Source organism: Ascidiella aspersa, chromosome 9, assembly GCF_963924565.1.
Source record: "Ascidiella aspersa chromosome 9, kaAscAspe10.2, whole genome shotgun sequence".
Lineage (NCBI taxonomy): Eukaryota > Metazoa > Chordata > Ascidiacea > Phlebobranchia > Ascidiidae > Ascidiella > Ascidiella aspersa.
The window spans coordinates 17,431,158-17,449,193 of record NC_139455.1 but is presented as its reverse complement, the minus strand read 5'-3'; the positions used below and the strand labels follow the sequence as shown (position 1 = coordinate 17,449,193).

Sequence of the window (18,036 nt, the reverse complement as noted above, 5' to 3'; positions counted from 1 at the left end):
TGATTGTCTTTGCTTCTAGTTACTTTAAAATTGTCAGGATAAGTGAACTTTCTTAATAACAGTAAACCAAACAGCGTACAGCTGTAGTCGCACACTCGGTCGTCGAGGTTGGACAGTGGCACGGATCGACCGACATTTTACCACGTCTCCGCCCTCATGGCCGCAGTCCATTTGCCTGCTGGGAAGAGAGAGGGTATCAGCGCGCCGCGTCGCTAAGTAGAAAATGGCCTGAAAGCCCGGCGGGCAAACGGCCGTCTAAAAGCGGCCCGAAGCGCCGGCGTCGTTCTCTGCCGGTGCGCGCTGCGTTGAGAAACTTTCGGCGCTAAGGCGCTTACCATGATTGGGAAAACGCGTGGCGGGCCAACTTACAAGGTCGGTGGAGTAGCGTGGAGATTAATGACGAGTCGAACAAGCCGCCCGACACTTTTATCTTCTCGCAGCGTCGTTTGTTCGCACAGTGTTGCCGTTTCGTTGCAAGCTTGCGCATTTGCTCGTTCAAGGGAATGCACCGCGGCCGCGACAGGTAAAATGGTTCAAAGGCCAGCGCAGCACTTTTTTGACGTAATGCCGACTTTGGCGTAAATTCACAAGCAATTAAGGCCTGTACCTACTTGCGGCCGTGATATTTTTGACAGGTCCTTCTGACGTTGAACATGATTCAGACGAACCCGTTCTTGCCAATAGGAATCATTAAGCATTTACCGTTGGTTCCAATAGAGATCTGCCGCAAACTGACAATCGAATCTTGATTAAGTACATGGTTTTTGTTACAAAGTGCTTGTACATTCCTATTTTTTCAGTAGAATAATGACCACACGAAAAATGTATCACATTTGTTTATTTTGGAAAAAAATAGCGTGCATAATCAAGCAATATTGTACAAAGTGGCATGCGTCAAATATTAATTAATAATTAGGGTATGTTCACATTTTTGCGCGCAAAGTGACGGCCGCGGCGAAAATAAGGAACAGAGAAAAAACACGCGAAAATTTCTCAAGTCCCACTTTTCGTCGCAAAACAAATAAAAAAACAAAAAGCTAAGCGCACACAGATCTCCTTGGAATGTTTCGAAATCAAATAAGAAAGCGCCTCATTCAGAGGCCTCTCACGGGCAAAGTGGGGCCGTTGTGCAGAGAATGCGACACAAGTGGGAAAAAGCGCCACGGTCAAGAGCGAATATAATCGGGAGCCGCTTTGAAATTCCCGAGAATGGAGAAATATCTCAGGGCGGGCGAAATGCGACAGGAAGGCGAGAGGCCGCGGCCAAGTGGGCCAAGTCAGCCCGTTGTGCCCTGCCGGGTCTGCATTCGGCCTGAGAATGCGGATGCCGCGCTAATTGCCGTAGGGCCACTTAGCGTGATGAGTTAATGGCCGCGTGCGCGTTGCCGCGGACCGAGTCACGGCCGGAGCAGAAAAGGACGAAAACGCCGCAGCCAAAATTGCGTGAGAACTGGCGGCTAATTTCTACGTGCCGGGCAGAGAGAAGTTGCTGCGCTCTCGACTCTTTCTGGCCAGCAGCCGCATATTTTGAGTCTTTTGAAAACTTCGCAGGTAAATAGGAATTACAGCGGCAGGTGTGTCTTCGAGTCGGACACCGGAAGCCGACGTCGGTGGACTTGGCGAGCTTTTCGGCGTAGCCTTAAACACCGACTATTATCGCCGCCGCGTAGCCCTTTGTTCTATCGGCGGACCGGGCCAAGCAATCGCACAAAGAGTCCCTGTTACACGAAACACTGGGGCGCCTTTCTCGCGACAAAAAATCCCGCACCCGACGAGTTTTCCTTCACATTAGCGTTTCGACTTCAGTTGACGAAATGCTGCTTGGCGACTTTGGGCTTGACGTCGATTTCTGCCAGCATCTCACTTTTCTCTGCCTTGCAGTTGGCCTCGGTTTCGCCGTTGGCCGTGTGTGCCTTGACGTGCTTGCTGAGGTGGTCGCTGCGCTGGAATCGCTTGTTACATACCGGGCACGCGAATCGCTTCTCGCCTGCAAAAACGAAAGACAGTGGGGTTTAAAGTTGTGCGAAACCGAGAATACAGTTTTGCGAACATGGGACTGTGGACGGCGCCGCGTCCTCCCATGTGTTTTGTCAACACCTTTTATCAGTTTTTATCGTCTGATATGCACGCCTGCGAGCGAACGGCACAAAATGGCGTCGTCCTTACAAAGTGCTATGTTATTCATTTATTAAGAAATCCCAAGTTTATTTTTGCGATATGCCATAGCTTGGAATACGATTCACAAACTTCGCTTTGAAAAAGGGTTGCAAAAATAAATTATATAACCACGAACCACAAGAGTGTTCATATTAATGAACTGATTTCATCACATTGTAAAGAGAATTGTTGTTGAGACAATAATGGCAGAACATTAGAACAAAAGTTTAACTTTAAAGGATAAAAATTACGCACAACAAAACGGTTTTATCTATCGTTTTGTAAAAATCCTTAAGATATTTTTGGCAATACATTTTTTAGCCTTGCTCCGACCAAGAGAAGGAATATAATCCTGTGTGTGACAACTGCTTTAAGTATAGTTTAGCTATATAATTGCTATGGCAGTTATTTTTATTGGTATTATGCAAGGCTCTTAAGTTTCACAAAACCCAAACCTAACTGACGGAAGTCGAAATTAAAATCGGCCGAAAAAAAGTCGCATCCGATCCGACAAACAGTCAGAGGAAACCAGTAGCGGGCGGATTCGGCAGGCAGGCAGGGTATAGGAGCAAGAACGACTTGCTACTGCCAATGGCAGAGCAGGAAGTGTCATCGAATGAGTGTTCAAGAGGAATCCGATTGTGGCAGCGGCCTTGCTGGGAAGGTGGCGTTTTAATGAACCACAAGCGAACGGGATGTGGTGCGGGGCTCTTTGCGAGCGGGCGAGAGAAATATTCCGACGGGAGATTAAAAAGTCAGAGCAGCATCTGCTGACAAGAGCGACGGCGCTGCCGGCTCAGAGGCGGTTTTAATGACGTTTTCGCACCTGACGCTTTAATTATGGCAATTGTGCGGCATTAACATTTGAATGGTACAGGGCTTTCGTCTAAAAACTATGATTGTTTTTGTATAACTTCTTTTTTTAGTAATCTCCCTATATTTTTTCTCAAAGAGCGGGTGCTCCTTATTTGACCTTGATATATTGCTCAACCAACCCCCTGTCTTGATGTAAAGCGGATGTGAGCTTACCCACTACATCATGAAAATTTTTAATTACGCACATAAAAGCGACGGAATTTCGTCCATTGATTAACGGAAGTCCCCATCACTGCGATTCATTTGTTCTAGTCTCTCGAATCGATCTCAGGTTAACTGTGCAACTCTAACTGATGGCTGCACATGTGCCTAATTACACGTCGCACCTGGCTAATACAACGGCGCCGCACAATTACCCCGTCAAATTTTCGCACTTATTAGCAACCTTCACAGAAACTCTCGGCCCGGCAGCAGCAAAGGAGAATCTCAAAAAAAGAAAATTCCGCGGTTTCCGCAACTTACCGGTGTGCCAGCGCAGATGCGCTTTCAGGTGGGAAGTCTTGTTGTAGACCTTGCCGCAGCCAGGAATGTGGCAGCTGTGTACTTTGGGCTTGAAGGCGGCGGCGGCCGGGCCGATCCGTTCTGCCTCCTGGCAGTTGGGACAGTTGCAGTTGGACCTGAAACGCAGAAAAACGATTTGTTTGCAATTCGATGTAACGTTAACCTGAACCTAGCGGCTAAGTTCATAGACAACATGCGCATCGCGCATCTAAAACCTAGCTTTCAGACAGTTACAAAATGACGATGATACTTTACTCATCCAACGGATTAAGGCTCCACAACAAAATTTAACAAACATAGAAGTATCTAAATTAGAAATGAAGCCCGAGGATTTTGCTAAACCATCGAGTGAGTGATAGTTTAAAAATGTCGAGTTTTGATCTTTTTTGGTAAATCCCTATTTGAGTGACGCACGGTTAAAATTTCTGTCACAAATCGCCGTCCATTTGATTTCGTCGGGATTTTTGTTCGAAAATAGGCGAACGCCGCAAATCGCATTAGTCTATTTTCTTTAGGCTTGTACTAGTTTCTTAGCCTTAAGGTAAAGTTCACTGAAGGGATAACAACTGGGTTTCGTTAATACATCGTGAAGTGTTTTATGATTTAAAGGGAATATGTTGTACGAAATATCGAAAGACTTATCGGTGTGTCACATTTAAAAAATATTTATTGAACATTTCACTATTTTTTTTACACTTCGAATGTTGTTTAAAGATTGAAAAATATTTCAATTAGGAAACAATCGATACGGACACTTCCATGTGTAACAGTGAGGTAAATCGCGATTTTAGTATTTGATTTAATGTTGATGCGTGCCTGTTAAAAATATCGTGTTGTGTTTTGTGCCTTTTAAGAATATCGTAGTTTTAAGTCGACTATAGGCACACAGAGCATCGTAAGATCCCTTCCCCCCCCCGCAGCTACCACAATACCTATGGCTTGGCCATTTTGTGAAAAAAAAACAAATTCGCAGCGGAAATGTGCTCTCACCTTCCGGGGTAGCGCCTCGAGCTTCGGCTGCTACTGGCCGCTATCGACGAGGCAGAGCTAATCATGGAGGAGATGGTTGCGTTGGGGTCGGTGTAGGGAGACGGCGCCGGCAGCACCGACTTGAAAGACTCGTACGGGTTGTGAGGCTGGGCTGTACAACGGAGGAAAAATTAAGCGGACTGAAGGCTACGTTTCCGACATTTATCGCTGTTGTATTTCGATATATATCCCCGCCGAAGGTGGCCTTGCCCAACTGAATTATTTAGCTTTGTCTGGCCTTGGCAAGGGCACTCAATGGCAAGCAATTATTGTTTGGCGCTCCTGGTAAGATGATTTGCAAAATTTACTCTCTTTAATTCAACAAACTATTTTTTATGACTTAGATTAAACAAATATGTAAAATTAATTAATTACACAACCTATCCCTAAACCATCTTAAATTTAATTTTATACGAGGTCAGAAGAACTAATGTTTACTCAAATATTAATGATGTATTTAATGCAAATTAGAACAAATGCACACAAGCAACAATAAACACTAAATAATTACCCGACGGAATAAGACTTGGGTTGGTTCCAAGAGGAGGAAGAGTGGACGGAAAAGCGTGGTGGTAGTCGGTGGAATAAGCCGCTGCCATCTGGGTAAACAAGTATCGTTATTTACCGGTTATCAAAACCAAAAGTTTAACAATTCGTAATTATAAACGCACAGCTATAGTGAGCTATATTATTAAAGAATCGCAAATAATCGCAACTATAATTATGTTCTTGTTATATAAAGTAAATACGCGATACCTGTAATTCGCGACTTGAAGAAAACAATTTTGTAGTTATGCACAATTCGACATACTTAGACGCTGGTTTTGAGGCATTTCTTATCTTACTAACGTCCAAAAATATGTAATATGGTACGAATTTTAGTCATTGAAAAAGAAATAAGTTTCTGAACTAAAAATATTTTGTCAGGTCTTTTACGACTACCAAAACATACTGTTCTGTACTATATTAACAATTCTACACATACTAAAGCGGAGATAAACTATCCTATACAGTACCCATAATTTAGTTTTAGCAACTATAGCATGAATAAGAAGCCTTTTGAAACAACCTACAACTTTCAAACCTTTAAAATATAACGGCAGCGCCGCTTTCACAAACTTGGCGCCTTACCTGACTGTGATGATGTTGTAGGCTCTGCATTTCCAGCCAAGTGTTTGTCGAATGGAGGGCGGCCTCCCAAGGCGTCGGGTGGTAGGGGGTGTTCAGGCTGGGAGCGCTGGGGGCGGCGGGCGCGGGACTGTGGGCCAGGTTGAAGCCCGAGGCAGCGCTGTGCTGGTCGGCTATCAGCGACTTGCTGTACCACACGTCGTATCTGCGCAACAATTGGAAAGTGTTAATACTACAAGGGTCCATCGCAGGACAACGCTGTTTTCAAAATCGATATACGTAATTAAAAGCCTCGACTAGGCCACTTCAACTCTTTTACCATTTGCAAGAAGTTTTTTGTTTACGTTTTTTATGGTCCAACATCGTCCAATACACCCAACTTAGTGGTGTATTTTTAGGCGCCTTGTTAGGTTTAGCATATTTTTATACAGCGTTTCGTTTCTCGGAAAAATCATCAGACACTGCCTTTGCAACGATTTTAAACTGAAGTTTTAAAAATAGTTGAAAATCCGTTTTAAGTGGCGATTAGGTTATCTCTTAAGCAAGTGAAGTGGATCCATCAATTATAATCGAAAAGAAAACGGGGTCCCACGAGAAACTACATGATCGGACAAAATCTAACATTGCTGATTGGTGTCGGGACAGGTCACAAAAGGTCATCGTCTCGTTCATAACCGGTGGATTGGATCAAATTAAGTGAGTCAATTTACGCGAGATATACTACTTCGGACGGTAATTATTGGTTATTTAAAAGCCTTACAAAGCGTTCTCGACCGCCGAACGTAAAACGGTATGGATACGAAGACTTGTTTTAGAGTTTTTCGATGCTGTAGTATACATTGTACGACAGGTTTTCGACCATTCATCGACTGGTGCTTTAGTGCAGTGCTTTCCAACCTTTTTCAGTTCGCGACTTACTTTTAATGCAAGTCTCATTGTGCTACCCACAATGAGACAAATAAAGTTACATAAAACCTGCATCTTTACTACTGGCGTACGTACTGAAATAGGTAATGCGATACAGCACGTCTTAATTGTTACGTAATGACAATGCAATAATTTCCCGATCTAATAGAAAACTGTAACGTTTAGAAATGTTTCGCGACCCAATGGTTGGGAAGCACTGCTTTATTCAAGAAATAGGTTTAGTGTTAAAATATCAATGTCGAAAAAAAAAACTGTAAGTCAACAAAAATCTTCTCGCGGTCGGGACTTACCCGCTCGACGACGCAGTAGTACGTGGCGATGACGTGCAACTTGCCACCACCGACGACGGGGTAGTTATGGGGGCGTACATCATCATCGGGGGTGACGAAGGGGGCGGGCTGATCTGGTAGGGGGATGAGGTGGTCGAGCAGCTGCTCTCAGTGGGGGACCCGGAACCTGGAGGGCAAAATTCGGTAAATTATGATAATATTTTGAATTATAGGTCACACCTTGAATTAATTGCGTTTGAAAAATTTAAACACTATCACTTAAAGTCGAGGCTTAAAATAAAAAAGAAACCTAAAATCGTTAGACAATGAAACAGTGTATTTACAAATGTACCGTTTAAAAATAATTGGTCATTTATCTGTCATTAAAAAATAATACAGCAAACGAAAATGCGCTCGATATTACAAGTGCGCTGTTTATGGTAATTAACTGATACGCGCTTCTATGGCAATAGGGACAAATTTGCAACTGTATCATGTACGTGAATATATGCATTATAGTTTCGCTCGTTTGTTCGACTGTTTACTACAGCGACTGTCGCGAGCCTCGGCCCAAAGAGGCTTACGCGCGTTTACATAATACGGCGGCCCGGCTATAATTAGAGGTCGGGTATTTATCGGCCTACCTTGATTGCTCTGTAAGTCGACCGGAGACAAAGCTGGAAAAACATAAAAACATGGATGTTATGGCTGTAAGAATCTGTGTATATCACCATCACGCTGTTGTTTTGACAAATTAATATCTTAACGCAATTCAAATTTTCAGTATTTAGACCAATTTTAATATAACGCCTATATGTAAAAAAACATTTTTAAACTTACGCAAAGGATTGTGTTCAATCTTGCTGACGAAGGCGCTGGCATGGTGGTGATGATGGTGGTGGTGATGTGGCAACAGTGATGGGTTCACACCGGGAAGGGCTTAAAGAAACATGGAAATTTTAAAAAATAATTCGTGTTTTTGCAAAGGTTTAACAAGGCTCACGTGGTATAGATGCATAGGAGTGTTTTTACGATTTTACAGAAACATTGGGTATACCTTAATAATACAAACATAACACAGCTTATTGAATAAAAATGTCATTACTTTTAAACATGAATTTTTATTCAACGTATAAATTGCTTTGACCAAGTCGAAGACTTATATGCATAATTTACCCAATATTGGTATAGCTTGAGTTTGAAGTATTTTTTAATATATTCAACGTCTAGCCCAGAAAAAACAAATTACTGGCGTAGGCACAAGAAAGTGTCAAAAAAATGTCAAACAAAGACGTAATATCGCACAGTCACGCAATGATGCGCAGTTTTCCTAAGGCTCAACGAGCCGGAAATAAGGTCCATTCAATCCCTGAAAAATTCATGCCATCCTGACTCGCGATGGGCGACAGATTAGGACGGCGTTGCGTTTATTTCGAAGCAGCCGCACGCAACATTAGATTCCCATAGTGGGGTTAAAATTAATTTTAAACAATGTAATAAAAAATTTTGTACGAATATTTGCGGTTACGCTGATCGGACATAAAGTACAGCAGGCCAGTGCTAAACACTCGTTTTTACACAAAAAATAAGTTACATCCTACTGGTTTTCTATAGTTTTAGCGTAAAACAGCGTGTTGATAATTTTAGAATAATCAGGTGGCACTATATAAAGACATATTGTACTAAATTCTCGACAAGCTTTCCACAACCGTGTTTTATCAGCTCGGCTAAAATAAGCTTGTCTTGAATTTAATACAATTTGTCTTTATATAGTATGCCACCTGATTGCTCTATTTACAATTAGACACATACGGCCATTTACAAAGATTGACAATTTGACTTACCGAGAGTAGGGCCGGCAACGGACGGTGACGAACCCTGGAGTAACGACGCTGTTGGGGCGCTCATTCTTAGTTGATAAGTGGAGCTTGGCGATAGAAGACGAGCGATTTTCAGCGGGATTATTTATGCGGCTTAATGTATTTGTCTTTACACGAACTAAACTGAAACTCTAAAGTAAGAAAAAGGGCACGTTGGCAAGCTGTCGCTTTGGAAATACTTTGGAAAAATCTGGTTTGCCTTTATATATTTCTGAAATGACAACACTTTACTTTTGACACAAATTATTAAAAGATTATTGTCTACTCGAAATTATTACCTAATAGTGACGTTTGAAAGGCTCGTTGCTAACTACAAATATACGGAATAAATAATGACAACTGTGCGTAATAGTGGTGTTGCGAATAATACCCTGTAATCGACACTCCGGGTGCGAATTATTAGACACAAAATAACAATCAACCTAAAAGCCGGACCACAGCAGTATCACATGTTCCTAAATTCCGTGCTTTTCGTAAAAAGTGACGCTTTAGCAAGACAATAATCTTAATATGCCTCGCAATTTCATGTAACCTAAAACACCTTTCACAAACTGGGCAGAAGTCCACAATAAAACCTTTAAGATGGCGTTAAAATACGGTCCGCGGGCAATGGATTACAGTCAGCGCCGCAAGTCAATTGCCTATTGAATATATTTCGCCTTGCTCGTAATTTTAACCTGGCAGTTTGGCACTTCGAACAACAAAGTTGATCTACCAAATTGTAGCGAATTACGGATTAGGTGCTGCGACCATTCGTCCACTGAAAAAATCCCGCGATTATTCAAGTCCTCAGTGTCCGACTAGCTATCTGCTGTAACCACGGCTGCCAAACGCTGCTACTATATGAGGCTGGCCGCCATTTTAGCTGGCAGCCTTTTTCTCCTGCGCGCATTTCCAGCGCTATCACCTGGCCCGAGTGCGCGGCTGCAAGATCGTAATAACCGACTCCGATAAAGAACTTCTCGGCGCACCTGGGCTCGGGAGCTACATTGTGACGTCACATTCCGCAGACAAACAGCCGATAACGGGCGTGCGATAAGAAAACGTCGATCTTGGTGAGAGCGCGCCCGCTCGAAGCTCATTTTTTCGCCATTGTGGATTCTGATAGCGACTTTTCACTTTCACCAAAATTATGCGCGTCAAAAAGTTTATTTTTACGCTAACAGACTAATTGCTTTTCTTTATTCTATAGGGGTTTTTTATAATGACGATTTAGATTATTCAATCGAATGTTTTATATGTTTTTGTTTACATACTGTGTTGTGTTTTGTCTTCATTCTTAATTATACCTTTAAATGCTTTAGTTTCTATAGCTTCATTACCTGACATTCATATTTAATGCAAACTGCCTCAATAAGTTAAGAACTGTTTTAGGTATAGGGTTTAGCCCAGGGGTTCTTAAACTTTTTTTACCGCGGACCCCTAAAATTTTTTTTAACCTAGCGTGGACCACGGTCGGCAAAAATATCCAAAAGACATCATAAATTGACGTCACAGTACAAATAGACTTTATAAATCTGCTAATTTTGGTCTAAAAAGTGAAAGTGAAATGGAGTCTAAATAGGATTCACTGCAAAACCGTTATTTTTAATCATACGGTTTAAAAAAAGATTACTTCCTAAATATACACTAATATTTTAAGTAGACCTTCATGGACCCCCTAAAACTAGTTCGCGGACCCCCAAGGGGTCCATGGACTTCAGTTTAAAACCCCTGGTTTAGCCGGATGGGTCCATATGCCATTTTTTATATTGTTTGTTTTTTCCGGTACGTTTAACCGGATATTTTGGGCAAAAAGTATCGCGGTCCGCTTCGATACCAAATCATTACAGTGTAAAACAAGCAAAAAAAAAAAACTGTGCAAAAACAAGCAAAAATTGAATGAGGTATCAGCCCGATTCGCTTTTTAAGGACATCCCAAGTCAAAATGTGTTAACCCTTGGTACAGTATGTAAAACCATTGGAAAGCTCCAACTTGATTGCTTGTTTAAAACGGACAAGATTTTTTACTAATTTCGCTTTAGATAAAAACTCACCTATTTGATTAAAAGCGCCTCACAGTTTTATCTAATTATACTTTAGATGATGTTTAAACGGAAAATGTACATTACAAATGTTTAACGGCATATGTACATTAAAAATATATTATCACAGCTTGGCAAGCATACAACTCACAAGACTAATTAACTTGAGGTGGTCAACATGTTTTTCTCCATTATCGGCTTTAGTTTTATCTCCCACTTCACACTGAATGAACAGGTAATTCAAAACTTTCTTGGTAATTTTGACTAGGTTGAATAATAACATTGTTTGAAATCAAAATTATGGCTGGTCGAAAGGTAATTTCCGTGTTCAGGTCTTTGATTCAGAACTAACATTTCGCTTAAAATAGCGCTGGAAGGAAAACTCTAATTAATATTTCAATCATTACAATCAATAGAAGGCGTTCAGAAATAACATTTCGCCTATAGGGCGGCAAAGCTTGATTTGTGGTGAATTGAATTGGTGATATCAAAAATAGGTATACAAAACAACCTTGCAAAAGATGTCGGTTTTTTTTTTTAAAAAATGGTGTAGATTTTAAAATCACAGCAATATTGTGGAAAAAAGCATCCATATAAAAAAAATTGAGCGACGCATTTAAATAATGAAGGCTCTTTGTAAAACTGCAATGTCGGCCTTTGTAAAACGTTATCTAAAGTGGAATTACGCGCCGTGATCAAGTGTCTCGATTAGGTAATTTGTTCATTAAAAGTGCGAATCCGTAATTTACAACATTGAACATTTAATATCTGTCATATACCCGTTGAAATCCAGGAGCAGTAGTTTCTCAGTTGCGCGCGGGCCGCTTGAAACAACAAGGGCGTCGTTGCGCGAAAAACGTGCCGACGACAAGTTCTGGATTCCAAATGTAAACCTCGGTTAAAACAATACAATAACTCGTGTATCACTTGTAACAGGCAGCTCGTAATCGGCTTACAAGATCGGGCACATCCCATCCGCCGACGAAAGGCGGCGCGAGCTGTTTCGAGCTGCTGCCGCCAAGTGTCTTCGGGCTGCTGCGACAATTATCCTGTCCGTTCGCCGCTTTGAAGCCGAGGCCTCGCTACCAAGTTCCTCTCAAGTGCGACCCGAACGCGCAGCAATACGTTCGCCCTTCGCCCAAATCCCTGGGAAAAAGCCGGCGCTAACATTTTACCGGCGAGAAGACACTTCATTTTGGCCCGACCGATTTGGGCTTAGGTGTCGACGAGCACGTACCCGACAGTGAGCGGTGTCAAAGCACTTGCAGTCCTAACTTCTACTTGGTGCGTGACATACCTTGATGTGCGAAAATTATATCTTTTTACACAACCCTTTTTACAATGCCATCAATTTCATCATTTTGGGTGAAGTTCTAGTCGAATCATTTGAAATGTGAAGTGTAGTCATTTTAAACAAATAGCAAGTGAAGTCCCCGTCCAAGTGATTGCTGAACCAATCAAATCCAAGTTAGGGCATTGACAAAAAAATGTAAAAATAAGAAAAAAATAAAATGGATGAACGAATTATATTCTGGGCGATATTTCGAATATGTAACACAAAACCGAAACGAATGGCAAGTTAACATTTATTACATTTAAATTATAACCTAATTTTTATTATAAGTAAAATAATTTGCGAAAATCAGCCAGGTAATGACCAATTCAGGTAATTTACAAACAGTGACTTCAGTGCTCTTAAGTCAATTCATTTAATTAAACACTGAAAAAGTACCATATCTTGCATTCGGCTTTTCATCTATTTCTAAAACGTTTCTGTAATTTGAGATTGTTTCATATAGCCAGTGCAACTTTGCACCTTGAGCACACAACCCACTCTATATAGATAGAGCTAAAATAGCGACTGAACTAAGCTGACTCACCATCAAGTATATGGTCTGTTAGAGCATTGTGTTGTCAAAACTCTAAATCAGGGGTTCTTACACTGGGGTCCATAGACCCCTTGGGGGTCCGTGAACTAATTTCAGGGGGTCCACGAAGGCCAAATTGAAATATTAGTGTACGTTTTAAAAGTAATTAAATTAAAAAAAAGAGTTAAACGTTTTAAAAATAAAACATTTTACCACTGAATGTTAGACACCATTTTACTTAAATCATGAGCACATTTCTGACAGGCTATTAGATTGTGACGTCATTTTTAATAATTTCTTGCCCACAGGGGTCCACGTGAACCAAAAATAATTTTAGGGGCCGCGGTGAAAAAAGTTTAAGAACCCCTGCCCTAAATTATGTTCATTGATAGGTGCTTGTGTAAAAAGAGAAGGGGAGCCTCTTGTAATACGCTAAAACTCAAAAAAAAATTACTTTAAATTTGTACTAGCGTTTGACAGAACTTTTATGGCTTGTGGTTTCTTTTGCCAAAACAATGACTCTATTTGAATCCATATAATGGTACAAAAACAGTTTTCGCTTTACGATAGTCGTATGTTTCTCGAGAGCATAACACCAAATATAAACCATGTGAGATGTTCATATATAGATGCGCAGCTTTCTCGGACATCTTTTCCGCTACGGATTATTTCCAGCAAACCGCGGCTTACGTTCAAGCGGCACTCTGTTATTAGAGAGTTAAAAGACGCGTAGCAACACAATAACGAGTATATCTAATTAGGCGTTGCGCACTGTGCCAACCCCAAACTTACCATTCCGTGGTGCGTTGGACGTGTAGTCGACCTTCGCGTATGGGCACCTCTAATAAACGCTTTGTTGTACAGAGTATAGAACAGTGTTTCTTAACCTTTTTTACTTAGGGGCGCACCTAGAAACGTATGAAAACCTTGCGAGCGAAGGGAGCGCGAAATTTTTGAGGTGTACCAATATTTCTCTTAAATTGCTTGCATTTTTATCTTATATGGGTTTTATAGTTGCATATCTTTAAAGGGACTTCTAGCCTTTAAGAATATAAACGTTATTTTGTCCGTTAAAGTCTTATTCCGATTAATTTTTGAATGATTTCGACATTTTTTCCTTTCGCTCGTGGCGCACCAAGCAGCCTTCCATGGCGCACCGGTTGAGAAACGCTGGTATAGAAGAATCACATACAAACTGCCAATGTGTCATCCTGTGTGTGTTTTCATTCTTTCAGTACCCAAAATACTTGAACATGTATATAATATATATATATGTTTGGGTGTTTCAGTATTTTTGGTATTCGTGTATAGTGTTGGTCGTATCGAGTTTAGAATTCGTCCGTATATATGCCCACGTGCTGGAGAACTATAATCGCTAAAACTGTTTTATAACTAAGCCACCGAAGTTGTAATAAATTAATGCAAGATATTTGCAAAGCCAAAGAGGTTAAGTCGATCGACATCGTCTTGATTAGGACGTTTCGATACGAACATGTATCATCTTCAGTTAATGTGAAACAAATTTGTATCGAAACGTCTTAATAACGATGATGTCGAACGACTCGATCTTTCTGGCTTGCAATTTCATTATCAAGCTACATTACAGATCCGTGTATAGTGTATCCAAATGCCAGATAACTTATAAACAAACACATTTGTGCTTAACTTTTATGTTTAATTTTTTCTCCTGAGAACAGTATCTCAAATGTTTACATATTATTGAAGGTAATGGGCCTCCTATATACTTTTGGAAATCCAGCATTAAGAACGCCCAACGAAAAATAAATTTAATACTGTAAAATGTCAAGGTCATATTTTCGGGCATCCAGAAACTTGTTTCCCAGGTTGTGTGTAAGATGGTATAGAATGTGATTCCATCTGCTTGCTATATTTACAGCGCGAAGTTTTGTTTGGGACACCATACGAAACATGACATTACCAGATTACAGCCTAATAATGCATCCTCATAAACAGGCAAATCTACGACTTTGTATTGGAGCGACTTCGCAATAGAAACCGCCGTCCGATACGAGTAAATTTCGACCCGAAATTCGTTGACGTTCACCCGAAAAGTAAGTTATATTTCGATGAAGCCAGGCAGGTGTGCTGGGTTACGGCTCGTTTCACGCGCTAAGCCACGCCGACTTATCCCCGCCAATTTGCGCGCGTATTATGCTCGCCGCGCTCGAATGTTTCAGTTTTTCGGCGCCCGAAAACTGTAATTTTATTTATCCGCGACCTCGACAAAATTGTCGCTACAAAATCCCACACCGGATCCCTATAACGGAACTCTGGCTATAAGTCCGCGAATTTTATTAAAAATATTTTTTTTTCAACACCGGCGTAGACATCCGCGGTGCCTCGAATTGTCCGCGACTGGGACCACAGCAAAAGAGTCCTGGTGACATCACGCACACCCCTTTGACCGGGATCCCGGGGGGCGGCGGTACAATAAGCACCGTGGCGTGTTTAATCATCCGCAAAGCTACTATCCAGGTGTCCATTTGCAATATATCCAATAATGACGTACCGGGTATATGGCCATGTAATCCCTCGCCGCGCACTAACGTGGGACCATGTCGAGGCGGGGGCGTTTTTGTGCTACGCCAGAGAGATCACTCTACCGTTGCGCACGCCTCGTTTTTTTTTGGCGACTTTGCGACGAAAACTTACGTCGTCGGCGGAAATTCTGACCGGGAACGGAATTAATTTTTCTGTTTTCTTGCGCCAAACAGGAAGCCGACGAGAGGAAGCCGGCGTTCCGGCACCTGGTCATTAGACGCTGCTTCGCGCAAAATCCGCGCGCGGTTAGAAACTGCTGGACAGATCGCTTGTGAACGCGGCATCGACGAATCGCGGGCGGTTAATTGCCGGTCGGTGCGAATTCCAGCGATCGGTTTGTGTGCTTGTTTTCGGATTATGGCAGCGTTGTACGCATTTGGCGGCGAGAACACGACTTGCTTCCGGTGCACAGCAAAGCCTTAAAACTCGACCCAAGTGCCCTGGGCCCTGCGTATGTTTTAATTGCTCCCCGCGCGCGGTTGCCGACCGCGTTTCGGCGGCACTGTGGGAAAGCCAGCCTCGGGGTAATTGTTTGGCCTTTCGCTCGCCCGCTGCTCGGCCACGTAAACACGACCCACTAGACGCGGGCACTTAGGCCACTTACCAGCAGCGGCCTCAGCGATGCGAACTGCTCGAGTCCGCCTTTAGTCCAAACTGCTGCGACAGGCGCCTTAGCCTTCTCCTGCCGCTGACGCCCCTGTCAGGAATTTAAAAAATGAGAATAGTCAAGCAATTCACAATTAGATTTGATTATAGAATTAGACGCATTTTGCTTTCCTTCGTCGAATAGGCAAACTCGAATTATTTATTTGTCTGTCCATTGAAATATTTCGACGGTGAACCAGCCCTTTGCTCGAAACTTTTCCGACGCGACAATGTTAAAACTAAAATCAAAAACGTCAAGCAAGATTTTAGTTTCATAATCAAGGTTTTTGCATTAAAAGGCGCTATACAATTGTAACTGTTCGGTAAATTATAAACTTTGTTGTCATTATTGACATCGACTTGCGACTCAAACATGAATGCAACTGCTTAGTCATTTGGTGTGTACACGTCTGCTGGGCGTCCGCCATTTTATTGATAGGAAAATTGTCGGACTGAACCTAAACAAAATAGACGCACAACCAAATGTTTCCGAGACATTTTTGTTCTGCAAGTGGTAGCTTTATCCAAGAGATACCATTACGCGTTTTAGTCTGACAGAAAGTTAGATGAAGCCACTTTTACAATTTTTATTTTTTATTCTTAAGCAAATGTAAAAAATGGTTGACAAGATAATTTTTAATAGAAAAGTTTTTTGACGGAATTCTAACATTTTTTTATTTTTAGGAAAGTAATACGCAACTTTTAATGAAGAGGCACCAAAAATATAACCTAATAAAAAAAGTTAATATATTTTTATTTTTAATTCTCTTTTCGTGTTAAAAATATTCTATACGTTTTATAAAACATATATTTGCATAATAAGAGAACCAAATCACTTTAGTATTTTGGGACTCTCATTTTCCAACGTTTTTTGGCTTATCGCACCCAACAGAGAACGTAAAAGAATTTTCACGTCCACACGAGCATTATGGCTAAGTGGCTGTTTACTGTATTGTTACAACAAAACAAATAGAAACACCCAGATCAAGTGGGCACATTTTCAGAAAACGATTACTGTTTTTTTGTTTTACAAATCAAGCAGTTACGGTTTTACAAAAACTATCTAGAATTGCTTTCCCACTGGACCTTATAAGCTGATAAAGCCTTTCTTTTACATATTTGGTGTTATAGGATATCAATACTTTTATTATATTGTGCTTTTAGTTTTGACCAAATGTATGTTTAAGATTTAAAAAGCGTACTGAATACAAATTGACTTTAAAATATAACAACAAGAACACAAAACTAGTTTTTATGTCATGACTTACTCTCCACGAATTTATTTGTAAATTGTAATAAGTAAATTGCGGATTGCAATGAATGGATAACTGAGGTGAGATACATAAGACAAAACCAAACTGTTTTATATTTACAACCTAAAAAGTTTGGGAAATAAAGTTGCGTAGTACTTATTGAATTCTATCAGTTTTACATTTATAGCAACTCCTAAAATAACAAATAATCCTAAATTTATTCAATGCGTTGAACGCAGTATTAGCCCGTTGCAAAAACGTTTAACATTAGATAAATAAACGAAATGTATTTCGAGACGTAAACATGGTATATTCCGTTGCATAATTTACGAATATACCTAATTGCGACTACGCGTCCTACGACCTAAAAATAGGCTTCGCAAGCCGTTTGACTCATATACGCTCTCTAGCGTATAAAAAAACTTAAACTAAAGTTGTCACGCTCAGATTGTATAAATTAAAATAAAACTTCTATGTTTAGTTGGTTCCTGAATAATGTGACGTAGACCTACTATTTAAAAAGGTTATAATATCTTTGTTTCAATGTAAGAAAAGTAAGTATATCGACTTAAAATGCAGTTACCGGTATAAAAAAAATAACAGGGATAGGGCATATAAACTTCAAGATAAGGGAAATCGTGGTTGCCAGTGGCTTGTAAACTGCTGACCTTTCACAAGTGACGAGTGACGAATCTTGCAAGGTATTCTTTACTTAGCTTGATATTATTAAAGACTGTAGTGTATGGGATGTGGGCTACCTCGAAATATAACATAAAAATATATTATTTTAAAATATACCCCTGATATTTCTTTAGGCCAATTCAGAATACCCTGAAATCGCATATATACATTTCTATAATCCAAAGAAAACGTTTTCGTTTGACATTTATCAAAATATATAAAAATGTTGTTATTAT

At 40.8% G+C, this 18,036-nt stretch overlaps 1 protein-coding gene across 1 annotated transcript; it reads right to left on the bottom strand.

The window, feature by feature from the left end:
• Nucleotides 1-1,802: 1,802 nt before the first annotated feature.
• LOC146133325 (uncharacterized) lies at nucleotides 1,803-8,795 on the bottom strand. The gene is made up of 9 exons (XM_083397713.1): nucleotides 8,732-8,795; nucleotides 7,728-7,826; nucleotides 7,532-7,564; nucleotides 6,909-7,074; nucleotides 5,695-5,896; nucleotides 5,075-5,162; nucleotides 4,525-4,675; nucleotides 3,496-3,650; nucleotides 1,803-1,987 (listed from the first exon to the last, which is right to left on the bottom strand). The coding sequence occupies exons 1-9, from the start codon at nucleotides 8,793-8,795 to the stop codon at nucleotides 1,803-1,805; spliced, it is 1,143 nt and encodes a 380-aa protein (XP_083253839.1).
• Nucleotides 8,796-18,036: the final 9,241 nt, after the last annotated feature.

Coding starts and splice junctions, on each gene's coding strand:
- LOC146133325 (XM_083397713.1), bottom strand. CDS start 8,795: ATGAGCGCCCCAACAGCGTCGTTACTCCAGGGTTCGTCACCGTCCGTT. Junction 5,897..6,908: donor ACTACTGCGTCGTCGAGCGG/GTAAGTCCCGAC, acceptor ATTGTTGCGCAG/ATACGACGTGTGGTACAGCA. Junction 3,651..4,524: donor TCGAGGCGCTACCCCGGAAG/GTGAGAGCACAT, acceptor TCTGCGTTTCAG/GTCCAACTGCAACTGTCCCA.